The sequence below is a fragment of the Aristolochia californica genome, unplaced genomic scaffold (assembly GCF_029961685.1).
Source record: "Aristolochia californica isolate CCGP_79_NKW_82.1479 unplaced genomic scaffold, dmAriCali1.0.hap1 SCAF_16, whole genome shotgun sequence".
In the NCBI taxonomy this organism is placed as follows: Eukaryota; Viridiplantae; Streptophyta; class Magnoliopsida; order Piperales; family Aristolochiaceae; genus Aristolochia; species Aristolochia californica.
Genome location: NW_027181837.1, coordinates 6362940 through 6386718, shown reverse-complemented (window position 1 = coordinate 6386718; position 23779 = coordinate 6362940). Strand labels below are relative to the sequence as shown.

The window sequence follows — 23779 nt, the reverse complement described above, 5'->3', positions numbered from 1 at the left end:
GAAGAGAAGAGCAGGAGCGAGAAGGGAGAGGGAGGTCGAGATGGAAAAGAAAGAGGGAAAAGAGAGAGGGAGAAGGAAGAAGATGGGGAATCGAGCGATGACGAGAGAAAGCAGAGAGCGAAAAACGAGATATGATGAGAGAAAGCAGAGAGAGCGAAGACGAGAATGAGAGGAAGAAGATAGGCGAAAAAAATCGTCAGGAGACGATGGCCAAGGGAGAGGAGAAAGGGAAATGAGACGATTTTTTTCGTTTCGGGGGGGGGATGAAACAACGCGCGTCGAGCACTTCAAGTGGATGCTTCGAAAAAATGGGCTGAATCTAAATACCGCAATTTTTGCCTGAGAAAATGAAGTGATGTAATTTCACTTCAATTCAATTCATTCTACACTACCGTCAACTTCAAATGAACTAGGTAATGCGGGGGGAATTTATTCCATTTCATTGTGGACTAACCTTGCACAAGTCTGTGCATTCATATGTAAACGAAGAAATAACATCATTAAAATGAATGAATGGAGACTGGGCTCAAGTTACGGACCTGTAGTTGCGTCCAACTTCTTGACTTTTTAAAATTCACATAATTCACTAGATTTACTATAAATTGTAATTTTAACAATGCTATTATCTTTATTTTATTACTAAGAATAAATAAAATAAAGATCTAAAATAAACATCATAACTACATCAATTAAAAACTAAAATAATAAAAAAGGAAATCTTAAGATATTTAAGTTAAATATAAAAAGTCAATTTACAGATTTTATATTTAATGATGTCATATTTATTATTCATATTCTTTATGATGAAAATGCTTCTATTTTTTTTATCATAATTATCACATAACATAAGATTATGATAATGCCTAATATAATGTTATATTTTTAAGTAATATAATTATTATTTATTAATTAATTTAGTTTCATATTAGTGCATACACATAGTATTTTTTACACATTAAATTTTTTTTAAAAAAAACAGGAGTATTTTCTTTTAAGGAATATGAATAGTAAATATAATTTTTTTATAAAAAATTATAAATTTACGATTAAATATAAAACCTGTAAATTTTCTTAAAAAAATTAAATTTTAAACTTCGTGGGGACAGGGTGTAACGAGTCTGTGTGCACCGACCGCTAGCGTGGAAAGATTCGTTAGCCTCTCGCTTTTGCGCCCGACAGGAGCACGGGCTGACGTGCCAACGCAGTCAGATAATAGTAACGGTGCGGAATCCACGACAACCATTCTCTCACGCCGTTCTCTCTTCCTGCTTTTGTTTTTTTTTTTTTTTTTTCCTTTTCTTTTTCTGCTGAAATTTCTTCCCCAAGACCGGAAGCTCGTTTTTCTTGCTCCCACCCTGCTTTCTTTGCTTCCTGGTAAGAACAAATCACCACTTTTGTTACTTTTGTTGTTTTTTTCTGTTTGAATTCCCTCTTGTTCTCACTCGAGGACGGTGTTGGTATTTGGGGAGTCAATGTGATTTCTGCTTCTATAACCTACTTTTTCTGCTGCTTTACGGTTTTGAATGATTATATAGTTTCAGTGGGTTGGCGAGAGAATTGAGAAGAATTTGGAGCTTAAGGAGGGTATATCCGGGAAGGCACTGGCTTTCTTGGACGGAATGATTGGAGCACTCTCTGCTTGAGGTTTGGATATTTGTGCTGGGATTTCGATGTGAGTAGAGGGAAATGGCGAAGCTGCTTAGGCGAATGCTACCGGCGGAAGCTACGTTTCCTGCCAGCGAGGGTGAGGATGAGTATTCATTTGCCATTGAGTATAATGGGCCTCCAATTGGTTATGACATTCCACGGGCTGTCCCGATCGATATCGACCGTATCCCGACGGCTGCAGTGGTGATTCCGACTGCTTTTGGTGACAGATTAGCGTTGCCGGTAATTCATCCCCTTCCGTCTCCATATGCTCTTAAAGCACTACCCGGTGATTTCATTCCAGATGTAGAGTCAGTACTTTCACCAACTTCTGTTATTGCTTTTGAGGAAAGTGTCACAATTGCTCATGATCCGGACTTTTCTGGTGATGGATCAAATGTTTTGTCTGCTGAAGTTTGTGGCGCGCATGCAGTTGATTCTTCAAACAGAGACAAACAAGCCTGTGAGATGGAAAATCAAACCGATGAGCTGGGTATTGTAAGGTTTTCAAGTAAGCGTGATCAGACTGGTGAATTATCAGTAGGAAGCTTGAGTGGACGAGGCACCGGAGCCAGTGGGACACTTGAACCGTCTGAAGATTTTAGGAGTTTAGGTTCGATGAGTTTTTCAAGCAGGCACAATGAAACACATGAACTTTCAAGCATAACTGGAAGCTCGGATGCATTGCGGTCTTTGGAAGATTTTAAGGGGAGTCTAGAATTTTCAAATGATGCAAACCCTCCTGATTGGATATCTACTCAATCAGTTTTGAGTTCACGTTCCCTTTCTTCAGAATATTCTTCACACAAAGCTTCAGGGAATTGTGACAGTAGACATGCGTCCAATGTCAGAAGAGCTTCTCTTATGACCGTATGTGATTCAGAAGACGGTGAGATGGTTGATGTGAGTGTTAATGAAGATGAAGCTGAAAGCATCCAAGACAGGAAAGAATCGCATTGGAAGGTAAAGAAAGGGGTTTGTTGTTGTTGTCTCAAAGGAAATCGTTTTACAGAAAAAGAGGTTTGTTTTGTTTGTAATGCAAAGTATTGCAGTAACTGTGTGCTTAGGGCAATGGGTTCTATGCCAGAAGGGAGGAAATGCCTTACTTGTATTGGGTACCCAATAGACGAATCCAAGCGAGAGAGCTTGGGCAAGTGCTCTAGACTACTTAAAAGGTTGCTTAGCTCATTGGAAATCCAACAAGTGATGAAGGCAGAGAAGTCATGTGAAATGAATCAGCTGCAGCCTGATAATATTTTTGTCAATGGGAAGCAGCTTTGTCTTGAGGAGATGGTTATATTGCTGAGTTGTCCAAATCCACCGAATAAGCTTAAGCCCGGAAGCTATTGGTATGACCAAGTGTCAGGTTTTTGGGGAAAGGTGAACATGGAATGCATTTGATATGATTTTTTTTTTTTTTTTTTATATTAAGGGCAGTTGTAAGAGTAGAAATTGGTGTCTCCAGATACTAATGTTGTTGTGCTCAAGCACTTATTGGGGGTAGGAGGTTAAACAACCTAAACCACAACTGCTGGGGGTTTATGGTGATCCTCCAGGGTTTAAAAATCTCACCATGAAAGCAACTCTATCCATGTGATCAATGGTATTATACTGTGCAAATATGAATCAGTGGTCATGTGGGCCATTCATTATGCTCATTGATCAGATAGGTGGAGCTATGTTGTTGGTCAAGTTCTTTGGACTTTCACCCTTTTGTGGTGGGCATTCAAATGATTGATCTGGTTGCCGATTATGTTGGGTACATTATATGCTACTTGTATTCAAGAAGTTCTTTGTATTCTTCTACAAGCTTAAGTTGTGACTGTGATGAACATGTAACAGGAGGGGCACAAGCCTTGCAAGATTATTAGTCCGCATCTTAACGTTGGGGGCATACTCATGCTAGATGCTAGCAATGGGAACACAGGAATTTTCATTAACAATCGAGAAATTACTAAATCTGAGTATCGTATGCTTCAGGTCGTATTGCTTTCTGTGATCTTGAATTTGATTGAAGAAACAGTTTAACATTAACCTTCGCTTTCTTGATATTGCAGTGGGCAGGAGTCCAGTGTGCTGGAAATCCTCATTTTTGGCTAGATGCAGATGGATCCTACCAGGAGGAGGGGCAGAAGAACATAAGAGGCAACATATGGGGCAAGGTGTTTTCTTTTCCTTTGTTCTTGCTTCCTGTTACTAGAATTGTCTTGAAACTCATTCCGTTTGAAGTCAATTGATAGGCTAGGACAAAGCTGATTTGCTCGGTTCTGTCCCTTCCTGTTCCATCTAAATTGGGAAAATCTTGTGGAGAAGAAGTGGTTAATCAAACTGGCATAGCTGTACCAGAATACCTTGAGCAAAAAATTCTTCAGAAGTTTCTTCTGGTTGGATCTTGTGGATCAGGAACTAGTACCCTCTTTAAACAGGTAGTCTGGAACTGGATGCAACTACTGTTTTTGTTGGCAACTCTTTTCTTCATTTTTACCCCCTTGAATGCTTTATATTTTTCTAAATAATTCATAAACAAGTAAGACAATATGATATCTTAACTTACCCAAACTGTGAAATGAAATCTAGCTTCAGCTATAAGCTTCAAACAACTTGGTTCATTGAGTTGAGTTGCTTCTTTTCTTTCTTTAGGCTAGGGTTTTGTACAGAAATGTTTCATACTCTGATGAAGAGCGTGAACATATTAAATGTAAGATCCAGGGCAATGTGTATAGATATCTTGGTATACTGCTTGAAGGGCGTGAACGTTTTGAAGAGGAAAGCTTGATGGAAGCAAGAAATCACCATGTGAAACCGCTGTCTGCTGACCAAGGCAAGTGCGTAGCATTCATTCTGTATTATATGCTGATGGATTATCCCTGCTTACACTATCTTGTAGGCCATAAGTCATTACGTAGGAGCCAGTAAACTTGTTTGAACAGGCTAGTGTGAACCCTGAATAATCAGAAAAAGAAAATGAAAAGATGATAAGTGATTGAAAGCATTATAAAGCAAGCATATGGTGCACTTTTGAACTAAAATAGTTAGGATGCTTCTTGTTCAAGTCTGCATCGTTTACCTAGATGTCATATTATTGTTTTGAACACAAGAATGAGATTCCCTATATCAAAATTGCTACTAAATGAGATGATTAAAGTAAGAATTGTTTATTAGAACTAATTGTTCTTATTGATAGTCAATCACTTTTCATTTAAAAAAAAAAAAATCTCTTTCCTGTGTTCAATGGTCTTGCAATGGAACTCTTCTAAGCAAAGCTAGACAACTCCAATAAATGGGCATGTTTGATCTCCAAACTCTGATTAGGAATTGACTAATATTTCTATAATTAGCAATGTTCCATACATCTCTTTGTGATCTGATAGGATCTACATATTGAGTTTCCAAATTTTGAAAATGGATCAGCTGCTGAGCATAGGTTGTTGAATCTTAAAAATTGTGTTTTAGACAGGGCTTGAGCCATTAGAGAAGCAAGTTAAATTGTTGAAGCAGTGTTTGTGGAGGGAATAAACTATAGACAGCAGCAGGATGCTCGATTGAGCCCTTGGCTTAATCACCACACATAGTGTTTGTTGATGCTTGTTCCGAGGTTCATTCTGTAACATAAAATTTTTAGAAATAAAGTCTGCAGGAAAGGTGAAAGGAATGTTGGATTGAGATCCATTGTATTTTGAGTTGAGTGTTAGATACTTCACCAATATGTTAAAAGTTTTTATGGGACGTAGAAGTCTAGGCCCTTAAACCTTTCCCATACTAGGCTTGCGCAACTTGGCAATTATACCCAGGTTGAGCTGCACGTGACCATAACAATCTACCTTGCTTCAGTGTTGGCATCCACAGTGGCCGACTCTATGATTACTTCCACTCTAGATCAGGTCATATTTTTTTACATATTTTTGAAAATGAAGATTGAAGAGAAGAAAGAGAGAAATTGAGAGGAGGAGAGGAGAGAGTTGAGAGAAATCAAAATTCTGAGTTCGTTGTGGGTCGTGCTCGACCCCCTTCTCGATTTAATGATAGGATTAGGACAATTACAAAAAGGGCTCTCTTACACTTAAATAACTCAACTCCTTATATCTCTCATTCTACATATCCTATGTACATGAAATTTGAACTATAGACATAATAAAATATGTTGAACTACATGACGTAGAAATATATAACATATACTGAGGTAAAATGACCAAAGTGCCCCTCAGTAGATTTTCTAACAACTTTTTATGGCTCTCAGCTGGCACTGGGTAGCCCCTTGCATAGGTTGCCTTCTCCAAGAATCAAACATGGGACACAGTGCCCACTCTAATAACGGCAATACAATTCATTCTCACAAAGAACCAGGTTCCATGTCAGTGGCAAATTGAGAGAATATGATAAATTTGGAAGGCAATCTCCCGGCTGATTAGGATTCTTGAAAATCAAAGAGACACAAGGTTTTACTGAAAAATGAGTGGAGATGCTCTTCTCTTCACTTGTCTAAATAGACAAAAATTCATCTTAAAATCCTTCTACTAGCCTACTATTACTTGCCTACTTTTGTCTCTAGGAAACTATTCAACCATGGAATTTCCATGCAAATACTACTCTCAGTGTTAATTCTGAATCTACCCAATCTACCATTCATATTACAAAAAGTTTTCTTTTATGCCTCATATGAGAGGAAATTTGCCTATTGATCTTGTTTCTCTGTTAAGAGATTTGGATGCAGGATAATTTCTGGATTGAATCGATAGGGTTATTGAAGGTTTTGGAGACGGGAAAGTGAATTTAAGAAAAAGATTTATCATTAAAAAAATGCTAGAAGATTTGAGTTTTATTTTGAAACCTAAAATAATTTAAAGGCATCAAAAGCCCTCCTTGATTTGACTTGAGAAGGATGAGCATGCGCAAAAGAGGTCTAATGTGCAGCAGTGACTAAAGTCTTATCTTAATCACTCAAGGGGCTCACAAGAAGCTGAGGAAGACAAAACATAATATGCATAGAAGTGATGAAGGCACACTGAAGAAGGATAGCTTAGCAAAGGAGACAGGCTGGGAGCCCTATTCTTTGTCTCCATTCGAGTGGCACTTCTAACCTAAAAGGACAAAATACTCCAGGCCATGTCTATCTGTCTAAAGTTTTTTAATATGTTCATCTCTAATTATATTTACTACTTTCGACTTTCCTTTGCATGTAATGTTGTGGATTTTGGACCTAAGATGTGGGCATAAAAGTCTAGACCACCCCAACTCTGATGTACTTCGAAAATTATTTAATTTAGGTGCCTTGGGACATAAAGCGTGTTCTTCTCTTGATCTTTTTTTTGAATGTCCATCATGCAAACTTGACAAAAGTAAAGTTCTACCTTTTCCTCATAATGTATCACATGCCTTACAATGTTTCGATATTATTCATACTGATGTTTGGGGGATTGTACCTGTTATTTCTCATGCGCATTACAAGTACTTTGTCACCTTTATTGATGACTGTAGTCGGTTTACTTGGGTTTACTTTCGACGGGCTAAGGCTGAAGTTTTTTTAGTATTCAAGCGTTTTCTTGCGCTTCTAGAGACTCAATTATTTGACAGCATCAAGGTCTTGCGCTTTGATTCTGGCGGTGAATACATGTCTAGTGAGTTTCAAGACTTTCTTCAAAGCAAAGGGATCGTCTTTCAGCGCTCTTGTCCTTCGACACCGCAACAAAATGGTGTCGCTGAGAGGAAAAATCGTCATCTTCTTGATGTGGTCAGAACCCTTTTACTTGAATCTTCTATTCTTTCTCGTTTTTTGTGTGAAGCGCTTTCTACTTCGGTTCATTTGATCAATCGCTTACCTTCTCTTACATTACATCATGTTTCTCCTTTCTTTAAGTTGTTTGGCCATTCTCCTTCATATTCTGATCTTCGAACATTTGGTTTTGTTTGTTTTGTGCATCTCCCTGCTCATGAACGACATAAACTTACTGCCCAATCAGTTAAGTGTGCTTTTCTTGGTTATGATATCCCTCAAAAGGGTTATGTTTGTTATGATCCACATGCTCGTCGTATACATGTTTATCGGAATGTGGTTTTCTTTGAAAATCAATATTTTTTTCTATCTCATGTTGAGCAGCCATCTGCCTCTTTATCTCTTCTACTTTACTTTGATGATTCTCCGCCAATTGTGGAAAGGTTCAAACCTGGTTTTGTTTATGGAAGATGTAGTGGCCATGAGTTTGGTTCTACTTCCTCTGTGCCCCCTCACGATCTTCTCCTGGCGCCTGATCCTACTCTTGCTCCAGTTTCCACCGCTCTTCGCCGGTCTACTCGCCCTTCTAGGCCTCCTCATTGGTATAGTTTCACCTTCACTGTCTCTCTTGTTGCTACTTTATCCTCTATCTCCATTCCCACTTGTTACAAACAGGCCATGGCACATGAGTGTTGGTAGAATGCAATGCAAACAGAACTTCGAGCACTTGAGGAGAATCACACTTGGGATATTATTCCTTGCCCTTCTACTGTTAAGCCTCTTGGGAGTAAATGGGTTTTCTCTATCAAACTTCGCTCTAATGGCTCTTTGGATCGGTACAAAGCTCGCCTAGTAGCTCTGGGCAACAAACAGGAATATGGGATTGATTATGAGGAAACTTTTGCGCCGATTGCCAAGATGACTACAGTCCGTACTATATTCACGATTGCAGCCTCTCAGTCCTGGCCGCTGCATCAGATGGATGTGAAGAATGCATTTCTCCATGGTGACCTCCATGAAGATGTATACATGAAGCTCCCTTCGGGTATGACTACCTCCTCTCCTGATCAGGTTTGCAAGCTTCGTCGTCCTCTATATGGGCTTAAGCAAGCCCCCCAAGCTTGGTTTGAGAAATTTTGTGGCACTCTTATTCTCCACAGGTTTACACAGAGTCAGTATGATTCCTCTCTCTTCTATCATAAGTCTGTCGCAGGCATGGTCATTCTCCTGGTTTATGTGGATGACATCCTTATTATTGGCACTGACTCTGGACTGATTACCAAGCTACAACAGGTGTTACATGCCACTTTCCATATGAAAGATCTTGGCCAGCTCACGTACTTCTTAGGACTGGAAGTCCATCATCAGGCCAATGGTATTTTCTTAAACCAGCATAAGTATATTCAAGATATTATTACCATAGCTGGTTTGGAGGACACTTCTTCTGTTGATACTCCTATGGAAGTAAATGTCAAATACCGGAAAGATAAAGGGGACTTTCTTGATGTACCCTACTCTCTATCGGCGCCTGGTTGGGAGTCTCATCTACTTGACCACTACTCGCCCTGACATCTCCTATGTTGTTCATCAGGTTAGTCAGTTTATGTCTTCTCCTTGTCATCTCCATCTTGCTGCAGTTCGACGCATCATCCACTATCTTCGAGGTTCTCCTACTCGTGGATTATTCTTTCCTACAAGCTCCTCTCTTCAACTTATTGCTTATAGTGATGCTGATTGGGCTGGGTGTCTGGATACCCGTCGCTCTACTACGGGTTGGTGTATGTTTTTAGGTGATGCCTTAATTTCTTGGCGATATAAGAAACAAGATCGTGTTTCTAAATCCTCTACTGAAGCTAGGTGTCGTGCCATGTCTACTGCCTGTTCTGAGATTGTATGGCTACGCGGTCTTCTTGCGGAGTTTGAGTTCCCTCAGACTACTTCTACCCATCTTCATGCTGATAGCACTAGTGTTGTTCAGATTGCCACCAACCCTGTTTTCCATGAACGCACCAAACAAATTGAGGTTGATTGTCATTCTATCCGTGATACCTTGGATGGTCGGGTGATATTTCTTCCTTACATTTCTTCGGATCTCCAAGTGGCCGATGTCTTCACCAAAGCTATGACTCGGCAACAGCATCAATTTTTGGTTGGCAAATTGTTGTTGGTTGACTTACCAGCATCAATTTGAGGGAGGATGTTATCGTATATAAGGGCATTATTGTAAATTTGTATCTTATAAGGGCATTATTGTAATTTCTGTCTTAAACTTCTATATCTATTTATCGAATAGAAAATCAGGTATCGAAATAGAAATCGATCTCTTAGTTTACCTTCATTCGGTGAAATCGATTAACATGTTGGTCCTGAGGTAAATGATTATAACTTACTTGTTTCACTTCGTAAAGGTATTCGAGTTTGTACTCAATGGGGAACTAGATATCTTATTTTCAAGTTTGTTTGCTTTGATTCATTGTCTAATTCTTTCAAATATTTTGCATTATCTCTGTCTTCCTATTCTATTCCTTCTTCCATACAAGAAGCCTTGTCTTCTCCTCATTGGAAACGTGTCATAGATGCGACCATGGTTGGGTGTTGTTGGGTTTACACAATAAAATATAAGGTTGATGGTTCTATAGAGCAATATAAAGCCTAGTTCATCGCCTTAGGGATCCTATGGGGTAGATGTCATTGAGACTTTTTCACCAATTGCATATCTATCATCAATTATCATATTGATGTTTGTCGCTGTCAACAAGGGTTTGTCATAGTTCCAATTGGATATTAAAAATGCATTCTTGTCTGGTGATCTAGCCGAGGAAGCTTATATGGAGCAACCTTTTGGGTATATTGCTCAGGGAGAGACATGGAAAATATGTAGACTAGATGAAGCCATTTATGGCCTCAATTAGAGTCTGAGAGCTTGGTTCGAAATATTCAGCCAAGTAGTTATGTCATTGGGGTTTGCAAGAAGTCTTTGTGATCACTCGTCTATTTTGAAGAGACCTTTTGGAGTTATAGTGTTGATTGTATATGTTGATGACGTAGGTTTGCAAGAAGTCTTTGTGATCACTCGTCTATTTTGAAGAGACCTTTTGGATTTATAGTGTCGATTGTATATGTTGATGGCGTAGTGTTGTCAAGGAGTGATTTGAAAGACATTGAAGAAGTTAGAAGAGACCTTACAAAACATTTTTCAGACAACCCTTGAGTATTTCCATGGGATTGAAGTAGCAAGTAAAATAGGTATTATCTTGATACAACAAAAATACGTTACTAATATGCTTTATGAATCTGGTGGGAGCTAGACCTGATGGGATGCCTTATGGATGTAAATTATAGTTCCATGAAAATGATGGTGTTGAGCTTAAAGAGAAGACTATGTACAACAGGTTAATAGGCAAGCTTATTTGTGCTACAATAACTCGACTTGACATATCATTTGCAGTGCCAATTTATAGAGTATCCAAGGAAGATACATTTAGAAGCCATGCATAGGATATTAAACTATTTCAAAGGTGCGCAAGGAAAAAGGATGTTGTACGCATCACATAATCACTTGTAGATTAGTGGATATTTTGATGCCGATTATGCGGGGTCTAAATTGGATAGATAATCTACCTCCGGTTACTATGTATTTGTTGCTAGAGAGATAGTTAGAAAAGCAAGAAACATAATGTTATAGCCCGCTCTAGTGCAAAAGCAGAGTACCAAGGAATAACTCACACAATTAGTGAACTTCTGTGGGTGAGGTCAGTGATACAAGCGTCTGTTTGCTACTACAAAGGCTATGAAGATGTTTTGTAATAACCAGGCTGCAATATTTATTGTAAGTAACTCAGTTTTTTCATGAATAGACGAAACATTTAGAGGTTGATTGTCATTTTGTGTGATGTTGTAATAAGTGGGGCTGTAGTTACTCCTTATGTCAAATTTGTGGATCAGCTTGGTGATGACTTTACTAAAGCTTTTGAGAAAGAAAGAACTTGGAAACTTCTGTACAAGCTAGAGTTCTTTGATATATACGTTCTAGCTTGGGGGGTTGTGTTAAAATATATGTAAGAAAGCTATTTTGGTCTTTTCCCCCGATTTTATGTCCCTTTTAGGATAGCTGTTGGCTAGTTATTATGTGAGCATTATGTGGTTAAACTTTCATGTCTTTCTAATATGTTATTAGGGAGATATATGTGTGTACGTGTAAAGGGGCATATACGTCTTTTTGTAAGCTGTTAACTTTAGTGAGTTAATAAGAGAAGATTTTGACACAACGGAGGATGCTCTTCAGTGCAGCTTCTTCCAAAACTCCTCTCTTCTCTTTTCTCTCCATTTCTCCTTATTCTTCATATTTTACAAATTATGAACCAATGCCTCATATTGTAAACCCTCCCAAGTGGCTATTTTCATTTTGATGCCTGTAAAAAGTTTATTTTATCTATGACTCCAAAAAGTATATTATAGCTTTCTAGATGATTTTTATTTGCTAGAGATTCCTGTTTGTGAGCATTGAAATGACTCAATAGCAAAATAATGTGTGTGTTTGTATGTGTTTTGCATATTCATGCTTTCTTGATGATATAGTTTATTTGAGATTCCTGTTTCTTAGCATTGAAATCACTCGATAATGAATAAATAGTACATGTGTGTTTGCACACATTTCATAAGTAAAGCTCAAGAAGAATCTTTCGCTCCAAAGAAAAGCTTTAAAGAGAAATTGAAGCTCTTGATATATGCAGGCAATAAGAATCTCAAAGATGCTCACCCTTTATATTCCATTAGCCCAAGATTGAAAGCATTCTCAGATTGGTACCTCAAAGTTATGGCATCAGGCGACCTGGAAGCTATATTCCCAGCAGCTACTCGTGAATATGCACCTTCAGTTGAGGAACTGTGGAAAGATGCTGCTATTCAGGCAACATACAGCCGGAGAAGTGAACTACAGACCTTGCCTACTCATGCAAGTTATTTCCTAGAGCAGGTAATAATGCATCGTGCCCTTTGAAAGTCTTTTCTTGTTCCTCTGAAAGTTAGGTGATTACTTAGATTAGAAGAAGGTTGCCTACTCATGCAAGTTATTTCCCAGAGCAGGTACTAGTGTATGCTTCCCTTTAAAAATTTCTCCCTTTTCTGTTCCTCTGAAACTTCGGAGGTCATTTACTATATGTGATCTCCACTGTTTAAGTTCTTAGTTACTGCAAACTTCTTCAGGTTGTTGATATAGCAAAGATGGAGTACGAGCCATCCGACGCAGACATTCTTCGTGCTGAAGGAGTTACTTCTGCAAATGGACTTACATGCATAGACTTCTCATTTCCTCGTTCACCATATGACGATATTGATGATGATGCTGATCAGCATAACCCATTACTGAGGTTGGTTACATTTAGCACGAGTTAATTAAATTCCCATCTGGCTCAATAAGTCTTTCTTTCTCAGTTAGAAAAGCATCTTGATTTAAATTTTCTTGTTTAATGGCTTGATTTGATCAAGTGGGTGGGAGAAGTGGTGGTCGTATTTTATAGGAATCAAACACGACTAAGTTGGATGCATAAAGTGTTTTTGTAATTGAACAAGTGCTAAGGAAGTTTGATTAGGCATTATTTCACTTCTCTGGACATCACGGATGCAGGTACCAACTCATTAGAGTACATGCAAAAGGTCTTGGGGAAAACTGCAAGTGGCTGGAAATGTTTGAAGACATTCGGATTGTCATCTTCTGTGTAGCTTTAAGTGACTATGATGAGTTTTGTGATGATGGGAGCAGGACCCCGCAGAATAAAATGTCATTGAACAAGAGGCTGTTTGAGAGTATTGTTACCCACGAGACCTTTGAACAGATGGAGTTCCTGCTGGTACTTAACAAGATTGACTTGTTTGAAGAGAAGGTTGGCCGTGTTCCCCTAAATGTGTGTGACTGGTTGGATGACTTTAAGCCTGTGATAAGTCGTCACAACAACTCTGGCAGCAGGAGCAATAGCATCAATGAGAGTTCAATGGGCCAGCGTGCTTTTCATTATATTGCAGCAAAGTTCAAAAGGCTCTTTTATTCTCTGACCGGGCGGAAGCTTTATGTTTGTCAGACAAACGGCTTGGAGGCTACATCAGTTGACGCGGCTCTTAAATTTGCAAGGGAGATCATCAAGTGGGAAGAAGAAAAAGCATTCTTAAGTGTTGCTGAAAATTCAGTTTTTAGCACGGAAGACGGTTCGTTCTCCCACTGATTCTTGTCAGGAAGCAGGTATGTACATGTGGTGATGTATTTTGCCTCTCCATTGTTTAGAAAAATGTCTGTGTACATAGATGTAGTTCCAAAGAATTTCAATATAAAAGGTAAAAGATTCATGTCGAAGTTGTCTCGTTTCTGGAGTTGAAAAACGGAGCTTTATTTGGAGCACTGTTCGGTCCCATGTAAGAGATTCTTTTGGGCCAACTCAAGCAAATGAACGAACTTCACTATTCATGTGGATTGGACTATATGTGGAATGCACAAATCTGAATATTGTAGATTAATTAAAGACAGTTGGAAGACATTCTCTAGCCCATGCATTATAATCCCTTTCTCTGTCTCTATTTTACTTATTTTAAAATATAATTTATCATAATGACAGATTTTCCTTTTTAATGGATCGAATATTTGATCTTATTAAAGCTAATCAACCTTTGACTTGAACAGATTTGATCTTATTAATGGACCTGCCTATGTCCTCAACCTTTCGATCAAGAAAAAAAACACTTGATTCATATCTAAAACTTAATTCCATTTCCACAGCAAAAAATTATAAAAAAAACCATATATTATAATTAACTATACAGAAAAAAAAAAACGACTGAAATCTGCGAATCAATCCGTCTTCAAGCGTCAAGACGGTGCAAAGCGATCCATGAGCAAACACAGAGTGGCTTCCGAGAGACTCACCCGCCGAGTCTTCGCTTCCGCTGATCCGCTAACATCCCGTGACTCGTAATGCTGCTCTTTCGCCATCCGGTGGGTCGCCTCGCCGTCACTGCTCGCTTCTGTCCCCCTTCGGCTTCCCTTCTTCACCAACCTCGAGAGCTCGCTCCGCAATGATTCCACCAACCCCAACATTTGTCAACTCGATCAGAGCAGCTTCCGAAACCAATTTCTTTCCCCCCCTTTTTTTTTCTCTCTTCTGATTTCTCTTCCTCCGTGAATGCCTAAAAGTCCTGCGAGTGACGTGGATTTATATAGAACAGAGAGAGAAAGAGGAAGGAAACCAGAGGAGAGAAACGAATATACGTGGAATCAGAAGAAACCGTGGTCAGTTTTTTTGGACTCGCGCGGCTCTCTTATCTCTTTCGTCTCTGTTGACGCGAATAAAAAGTATATCCTACGACAAGAATGAAAAATTCCTAATTTTCTTTTCTTTTTCTTTTTTTGAGATTAAGTATCCCGACAATAGAAGCCAATCTGATCTTGACTCTTCTACTGAAATATCTTGAAAATCGAGAAAATATCTGGGTCGGAAAGATCTTGATAAAATATCTGGGTTGGAAAGATCTTGAGAAAAGATCTAGTAATCCATGGCCATTTTGGGGCTAAATTTTAGTATTTTGTTTTTAACGGATGAAAATCCGTGTTTATATGTAAGATTAAGGTATATTTATGATTATTCCTGGTAGCAGATATTAACCGTTTTGGTTTCTCATAGAGCCCGGACTTTATATTAGAAGCCGAACTTGTTTATATTGAGTCGAACTTGATTTAAATATTTTGAATTTGAGCTCGAGCCGAGCCTAAAATTGTTATCGAACTCGAGCCTAATAATTTTAATCGAGTTCGAGACGAGCTTTAATATACATTTAAATTTTTTTTAAAAATATATATCAAATAAATTATATATAAAATTATACATATATTTTACATTAAATTGGGAATGATTTCTACTTAAAATTGGGCATAAAAGTGTCATCGAATCTAGTTGAGTCTGAACCTTGTTCAAGTCGAGCCTGATTTAAATATTTTGAACTCGAGCTCGATCCGACCCTAGCTTCGAACCTAAAATTATAATCGAACTCGAGCCTGACAATTTTAACTGAGTTCAAGCTCGAGCTCTACCCGAGTTCGAGTTTAACCTACATTTAATACTCTATATAAAATATATGTAAAAAAAAAAAAAAAAAATATATATATATATATATATATATATAATTATGCATACATTTTAAAAAAATAATGATAGACGAGGTTCAAGATTAATTTCAATAATGGATTAAAACACACCAATATTAATATTTTTTACTCCAAATATTGTTTAGCTTGTTTTATAATTTTTGAACTGGCCATACATTTATTATGGCCTCCTTAGTGCCTCTGGTTGAAACTTATATTCTAGGAAAAACTAAAAATATTTTTTCTATGATACATATTTCCAAAAAAAACTTTAAATAAAATCCTATTACTATTAATGATTTATTAGAAAATTATAAGAAATATTTTAAAATTTTCTTAGGAAAGTTAAATGGACCTCTTATTGCCTCTTCTAGGGAAATAAATAAAAATTAATAATCAATCTAATATATTACTATACTTATCGAATAATTTTTTAATCAAATAAAATGTCAAACACAAAATTGTAATAAAAATTGCCTCATGCTAAAAGTATTACAACATCAATTATCAAATACTAGCCCATCTTGGAAGGAAAATTTAATTTAAAAAATTATATGAATTTTTAATAAGAATTTTCAATTAGAAAAATATTTACAAAAAACAAGAGGCACTAATAGTCCCTAGAAACTTATTTATATTAAAATGTATTTTCAATTTCTTCAAGAGCCATGAGGATGGAGAGTTTATGGGAAAAAAAATTTTCACTTTATGATTAGAATGGATAGTTTAAGGATTTTTTTTTCATTTTATGATCTCGCACGTTCAAAATCATCTTCGCGCGTGGGGAGAGAGAGGGAGGGAGGAGGGGGGGAATTATTTCTCCCCTGAACTTAGGTATTCCATCGAGGACGACATGGAGGAAGGGGAGGAAGAGGGTTACGGCGCCAGTGTCATCGGGGATGACGGCTGCAATGAAGGCTGCGGCGACAGAAGCAGCGGTGACGGAAACAGAGGCGAAGGCATGGGGAGGAAGAAATCGAACAGCTGGTGACAGAGGCGACCGGCGAGCAGCTGTTGACGGTAGTAGAGGCGGCAACAACAGCAGACGGGAGGGGCTCGACGGTGACGAGGGGAGGAAGAATTTTTCCTCCCCTCACTCTCGCTCTCACTCCTGCTCCCGACTCAGCTCGTTAACGAGCCAGTTGGCAAGTTGTCGAGCCGAACCTGGATTCGTTCGAGCTCGGCTCGTTAATTTAAACGAGCCGATTCCCGATCTTGAGCTCTGCTCGAGCTTGAGAGATACTGAATAGAAACGAGCCGGCACCGAGCTGAACTCGAGCCAGCTCGGTTCGAAGCTACCCCTAGTTGCAACTGCCTCTGTAACACGATGCCATGAATAACCTTGATGGGAGGTTGGCAATAATAATCGAAAGTTTGGTCCCCTATCTCTATACATCAACATGTAGTCTTTAGTTTCTTGAAGGTACCTCATTACTTTCTTTGCAGTTCTCTAGTGGTATATCCTTGGATTACTCTGATATTGTCCCAACATTCCTACAACAAATGCAATGTCAGGTCTTGTGCAGACTTGAATATATATCAGGCTTTCGACAGCAGAAGCATATGGAATGTCCTTCGTTTGTTCTCTTTCAAAGTCGCTCTTCGGGCATTGATTCAAATTGACCCTATCACCCTTCACAATGGGAGCTACACTTGGTGAACAATCCTTCATCCGAAATCTCTTTAAAACTTTATTAATACAGGTTTCTTGAGACAGACCTAAGATACCTCAAAAACTGCCTCTACGAATCTTAATGCTAATGACATAAGATGCCTCACTCATATCTTTTATATAGAAATTTTTAGACAGAAGTTGTTTCACCTTATGCAGAAAACCCTTATCATTGGTTGCTGGCAAAATGTTATCCACATATAAAACAAGAAAACAAATTTTACTCCCACTGACCTTCTGGTATATACATTGATCCATTTGTTGCAACTCTAAGTCAAAATGAGTTACTAATGCCAAAATAATATGCAAGGAATCTTTCTTAGATACAGGAGAAAAGTTTCAGTGTAATCGATTCTTTCTTTCTGTGTGAATCCCTTAGCAACGAGTCTTGCCGTGTATCTCTCAATGTTGCCTAATGAATATTTATTTGTCTTAAAGACCCATTTACATCCAATGGCTTTAAATCCACTAGGCAACTCAACAAGATCCCAGACTCCGTTACTCTTCATAGAATTCATCTTTTCCTTCATAACATTGTACCATAATTTTGATTCTTTGCAACTCATGGCTCGTGAAAAGAACATAGAATCATTTTCAGCTCCAATGTTGTAGTCAGATTCTTGCAGATACACAACATAATCATCAGGAATTGCTGATCTCTTTAGTCTAGTAGATCTTCTTAATGTTTACCATCATATTCCTGAGAAGTATGTGGTTTAACTAATTGTTCAAAAGTGTTTGGCAACTCTTGAACTACCTGATCTACTGAAATGTTATCAGTAGCTTGTGGAACTTCAATGATTGGTTGTTCAACACTAGTTTATACTTGAGGGGTGCTATAAACAATAACCAATCTATCACTTGAGGTAGAAGGTTGAGATTCTGAATGATCCTTCTTAGAAACTATGTTCCAAGTTGGATTGCTTCCACTGATCAAGTCATTTTCAAGAAACTTTGCATTTTTTTATTCCACAATCCTAGTACTGTGAGATGGACAATAAAATTTGTAACTTTGAACCTTTCAGCATATCCAATGAAATACCCACTATTGCTCTTGGAAAAGAACCTTGGGCCTACACCTAACCTTCTACCTCTCACCCCATTGCTCAATTTTTATCTACCCATCGGTTATCTCCATCTAGTTGTCATTTTTTTGCCTCCATTTCTTCTGTTCCTCAATCTTATTAGCCAGCTCTTCAGAATCTAGGATGGAAAACAGCCATGGATGAAAAAATAATAGCTCTTTACGAGAATCAAACATGGCGGCTTGTTTCATGACCAGTTGGTAAAAAGCCCGTAGGCTGTATATGGGTCTTCTCTATCAAACAAAATCCGGATGGCATGGTGGCCCACCTTAATGCCCGACTTGTTGCTAAAGGTTGTACCCAGTGTTATAGGATTGATTATGAGAAAACTTTTCCCTCCATTGCCAAGCTCAATCTGGTGCTTATCTTATTATCTCTGGCTGCTAATTCTCGATGGTATATCTTTCAGCTAGATGTAAAAAATGTCTTCCTCAATGGTGATATTAAGGAGAAAATTTATATGCAACAACCACCTGGATATGTGGTTGAGAGGGAATTGATGTGCCATCTTACAAAATCATTATATGGTCTGAAACAATCTCCATGCTCCTGGTTTGACAAGTTTAGTCAAGCAATGTTTCATTTTGGGTTCACAAGGTGCTCTATGGACCATTCTATATTTGTCTTCTTCTTGTTGTCAAGTTCTTGCATCTATCTCCTCCATCTTTGCACCACAGTCCTATTAGGAGGTTCTAAGGCATTCAGGATGGAAAGCGACAATAGAAGAAGAAATGCAGGCACTATATGAGAATTTGACATGAGCTCTAGTTCTTCTTCCTTCAGGCAAGAAACTCGTTGGCGGTAAGTGAGTATATATTGTCAAACTTAATCCGAATGGATCAGTTGCTCGCCTTAAAGCATGCCTCTTTGGCAAAGGATATACTCAACACTAGGAAATCAATTATGAAGAAACATTATCTCAATGACAAAATTGAACTCAGTACGTATATTGTTATCCCTTGCTGGTAATTCCACTTGCCCGGTCTATCGGTTTGATGTGAAAAATAATTTCCTAAATGGGGATATTAAAGAAGAAATTTATATGCAACAACCACCAGGATTTGTGGTTGAGAAAGAGTTGGTATGTCGATTGAGGAAGTCTCTATATGGCTTGAAACAGTCTCCTCGTGCATGGTTTGATAAATTTAGGCAAGAATTGATATGGGTTGGATTTCACTGATGTTCAGTAGATCACTCTATGTTTATTAAAGATACTTTCAAAGGGAAAGTATTTTTGGTAGTCTATGTTGATGATATTGTCTTAATCGGTAGTGATTTTGATGGCATTCAAGAGGCAAAAAAGAAGATATGTGAAAAGTTCAAGACAAAAGACCTTGGACTACTTAAATACTTTCTAGGTATTGATGTGTTACAGTCCAAGCATGGGATTATACTATTTCAAATAAAATATGTTATTGATCTACTGGAGGAGACATGAATGAAGGGGTGTAGACCAATAGATACCCCCATAGAATCAAATACTAAATTATCTGCAGGCTTTGGAGAAGATGTGGATATCGAAAAATATCAAAAACTTGTGAAAAAAATTTATCTATTTTTGTGTAACAAGGCCAAATATCTCATATGCAAGAAGTGTGGTAAGTCAATATATGCACAAATTACAACTTACTCATTAGCAAGCTTCAGAAAGAATATTGCGTTATTTGAAAGGAGCTCCAGGAAGAGGATTTCTCTATAAGAACCATGGTCACTTCAACATAGAAAGGTTCTCCGATGCAGATTGGGTCGGATCCCTAGATGACAGAAAATCCACTTCTAGGTATTGTACAATGGTTGGAGGAAACTTGATCACATGGAGAAACAAAAAGCAAAATATGGTTGCAAGGTCCAGTGCATAAGTAGAATACAGGGTTATGGCACACACAGTTAGTGACTTCTATGGGTCAAGTCCCTTCTCACTGAACTAGAATTCTATAAAGGAGCGTCTATGGATCTACATTGCGATAATCAAACAGCAATCCATATCGCTTCAAATCCATACTTTCATGAAAGAATAAAAGTCATTGAAGTGGATTGCCACTTTATATGAGAAAAATTCCAACTTGACATATTTTATCCTTAAGACATATCTCCTCACAACCCAATCACTCACAAAATCATGTCCACTATTTGTAGCAAGATGGGCATTTACGATGTTTTCTCGCCCCCAACTTGAGGAGGAGTGTTAGAAGATGGGCTCAAGCCCACATGAGTATGGAGAAAGCCCACATGTACAAGAGGGATGACATGATAATAAATAAGGTGTTATCTCATAAAGATGGCACAAGGGAGTAATTAGTCAAGGAGAACATGTCTACTTAGGTTTTTTCTTATGTAAAGCTTGTAGCCCAAAGGGCATTATAGACATTGTAATATCTTCTAAAAAACTATATAAATAGAGGCCCTTGGGTAGGGGTAGAGCATATATTCTCTCTCTCCTTCTCTCAATTTGTCCAAGCTCTCTTAGCGTAAAGGCTCTTTCCCTTTTCTTTCTTTCTCCTTTCTTTACCCGAGGTCCTTCTCTTCTTCTCTTCTTCTCTCCTTCTCTCCTTCTCTTCTTCTGAAGTGGCAAAAAATAAAGGTGTTGTGATGACACAACGTAAGTATGTCACATATATGCTTCATGAGTATGGTTTGTTGGTAGCCAAGCCAACTGATACCCTAATGGAAGTGGGGCATGTTCTACATAATGTGCAGAGTGATAAATTAAATGACAAAAGATAATATCAGAGGTTAGTGGGAAAGTTAGTTTATGCAACAGTTACTAGTTTTGATATTTCTTTTGCAATAAGTGTAGTGAGCTAGTTTATGGAACATCTTCAAAAAGTATATTTAGAAGCTGCTCAAAGAATTTGAGGTATTTGAAAGGAGCATCAAGAAAAGGTATTTTATTTAGACCTAACAATCATATGAAGATAGAGGTTTTCTCTAATTCAAACTATGCAGTGTCCAAACTGGACAGAAAGTTAACCTCTGGATATTGTCTTCCTAGGAAGAAATTTGTTTTATTGGAGAAGCTGAATACAAGGTGATATCTCACAAAGTGAGTGAGTTGATGTGGGTCAGGTCAGTCTCATGAGAGTTGGGTTTCAACTAGGATGAGTCGATGAGCATGTTTTTTGATAATCATGATGTGATCTTTATTGCAAGTAACTCAATTTTCCACTAGAGGACTAAACATATAGAAGTGGATTGCCACTTCATTCGAGATGAGGAGATGAAAAATGAGGTAGTAGCTCCATTTGCTCGGTCTAGAGATCAGTTGGGAGATGTCTTCACCAAGGCCCTTGGCAAGCGAGAATTTATATCATTTTGCAACAAGTTGGGACTCCTGGATATATATGCTTCAGCTTGAGTGAGAGTGTTAGAAAATACATCAGGGGTATTTTGGTTATTTTTCCACTTCAGTGATTAATTTTCTTTATGTAATCTTATTCTACATGTTAAGTTACATCAGTTGTTAAATTTTCATGTACATAGGATGTGTAGTTAGGGAGATACAAGGTTTATTAAGTGTATATGGGCTTCTTCTTTTTTTAACTCAAAACACTTATTTAAGAAGTTTGAGAATATGTGCATATTTCACAATAAAGCCTTCCAGGCTCTTCAAAAAAAATTTCTTCTCCTTTCCCAAACTTCTCCTCTTTCTTAACACAAACCTGTTAGGAATTAGACCCCTAATTCCAAACTAACGAGAAAAATAAAAATAATCGAGGAACAAGGAAAAGCAAGCATGAAAACACAACAAGATTTACACAAGTTTGCCTCTAGGTGAGACTACTTCCTGTCTTCCACCACTACAGTTCCACTATGAAGATGAAATAGTTTACAAGAGAAATCGCTTATACTTACAAGTGGTTTTTCTTTAACGTATCTTAACCGCAACTGGTGATACTCCAATGATAATACTTCAGGTGATAAAAACCCTAACAATGGTGCCCCCAAGTATAAGGAGAACATTATGGAAACCATATTACAAACGTGAAATATCCAAACTACCCTTAATGAAACAACAGTCAATATATTGTAGATCTGGCGGGGGCTCCGCCTCCATACCCCCAAGGAGGGGTGCTCCATGTCCCCCATCCAACCTCTACGACGACCATACTGTGAAGGTTGACCCGCGTACTAACTCAGCGTAAGGCATTAATTAGGCTCCACAACTTAAAAAAATCTTGATTTTTACAATTTTGAAAATGAATCTCTAGGACATGCGATATGATTTTAATTTTTCCTTGTGTTATTAAAGCATAATATTTTTTTGAGAATGATTGGGTATTGAAATCGCTAAATAGCTTACATGTATTGTCTAGCTTTAGGGAGTAGCACTATTTCAAATCCCCCACTTTCTATAGAAATCACTTTTTTTAATGTTGTCAATGTAAGATCAATGTTACTCGGATTCAAGAAATTTTAATGGAGAATTCATTCAAGTAAGTGATGGTTGTGTAACAGAAAATAGCCCTTTCAGCCAAAATTAACAAGACGTGTACCGATATAGTTTCTTGGACTGACTAGTTGACACTTCTAAGAGAATAATCTGAAAAACTCTTTTTTCTTGACAAGCCTCTTCTTTTTATATTTTCTTAACAAGTATAAGGACAGTCAACATGATTTCGTACCCCTAGAGTATCAGTCAAGTGCATTTCACAAGAGTTTTACTCTCTTTTTTTGTAGAATTTCTATTTCATGTGCACAATATGGGCTTCACATTTAGGGTTGGAGACTTTCTTGTGCTAGAGTATTTGCTTTCGTTACTATTCCATTCATCTATTTCCGAAGAGTTATTATTTTTCAATATTCTTTTTTCTTAATTTTTAGGAGAAGGCAAAGTGGAGCTCGTTCTAATGGAGTGCTGAGTCTGTGGAGTTGTTTGTAGATGAAACTGATAGTGAAGAAGAAGAAGTAACCAACTCTAAACAATGAGAACAAAACTCATTGCAGTTAAAGAAGCTGTAACAGGTGTTTCTTGTCTTTTCACTTGTTCTTATCAGACGTAAGCACACTGAATTTGTTCTTGTTCAAAAATTGGTTAACCTTTCCATCTTTTTTCAATTGGCTGGAGCTAAACAATCACTTGGAACACTCATTAGTGAAATGTCATCTTCTCCAAATGTCTCTGCTTTTAGTGGATAAAGACAGTAATAATCTCATGCATATGTGCTACTCTGGCTACTAAGTCTTCAGAGATCCTTGAGATTGTCCTTTTCAACACTACCACTATTAAAAGAGGGTAATGGTGGGCAATTGAATGGTTTTTTTTGTTTGGATCAGACTTCTGGTCTTTATTTCCACCTCTAGTATCAGTTCTCTATACACAAAATTCCACATTGAAAAGGTCTCTAGAGATTGTTGCATGATAAAAATGGAAGTCTCACTCTTCAAACAAAAAAAAACAATTACAAACCTTCGCTTTCTTTTCATTTTTGCCCCTGATCCTAGTTTCAGATCTATACAACTTCTTTCTTGAGACAATTCTAAGCTCTACTATTGGGCTTTGTTTATGCTCTTTTTTGTTTGAACCTCCACCTCTTAGG

The 23779-nt window shown here is 37.8% G+C and overlaps 1 protein-coding gene across 2 annotated transcripts; it reads left to right on the top strand.

Moving 5' to 3' along the window:
* Positions 1 to 1295: 1295 nt before the first annotated feature.
* Positions 1296 to 13882, top strand: LOC137952878 (extra-large guanine nucleotide-binding protein 1-like). Of its 2 annotated transcripts, XM_068799977.1 has the most exons (9): positions 1296 to 1374; positions 1536 to 3027; positions 3490 to 3627; positions 3705 to 3809; positions 3888 to 4073; positions 4288 to 4468; positions 12091 to 12332; positions 12563 to 12726; positions 12984 to 13882. In XM_068799977.1, exons 2-9 carry the CDS (start codon positions 1687 to 1689, stop codon positions 13573 to 13575), a joined length of 2949 nt encoding a protein of 982 aa, XP_068656078.1. In that variant the 5' UTR covers positions 1296 to 1374; positions 1536 to 1686; the 3' UTR covers positions 13576 to 13882. The 2 variants fall into 2 exon arrangements, with proteins under 2 accessions (XP_068656078.1, XP_068656079.1); XM_068799978.1 differs by having other exon boundaries at positions 1319 to 3027; positions 4357 to 4468.
* Positions 13883 to 23779: the final 9897 nt, after the last annotated feature.

Bases quoted from the DNA above. Each gene is read 5' to 3' on its own strand.
- LOC137952878 (XM_068799977.1), top strand. From the start codon at position 1,687: ATGGCGAAGCTGCTTAGGCGAATGCTACCGGCGGAAGCTACGTTTCCT. The intron at 3,028-3,489 runs GTGAACATGGAA...AACATGTAACAG, and splicing joins TGTCAGGTTTTTGGGGAAAG to GAGGGGCACAAGCCTTGCAA. The intron at 4,074-4,287 runs GTAGTCTGGAAC...TTCTTTCTTTAG, and splicing joins CTAGTACCCTCTTTAAACAG to GCTAGGGTTTTGTACAGAAA.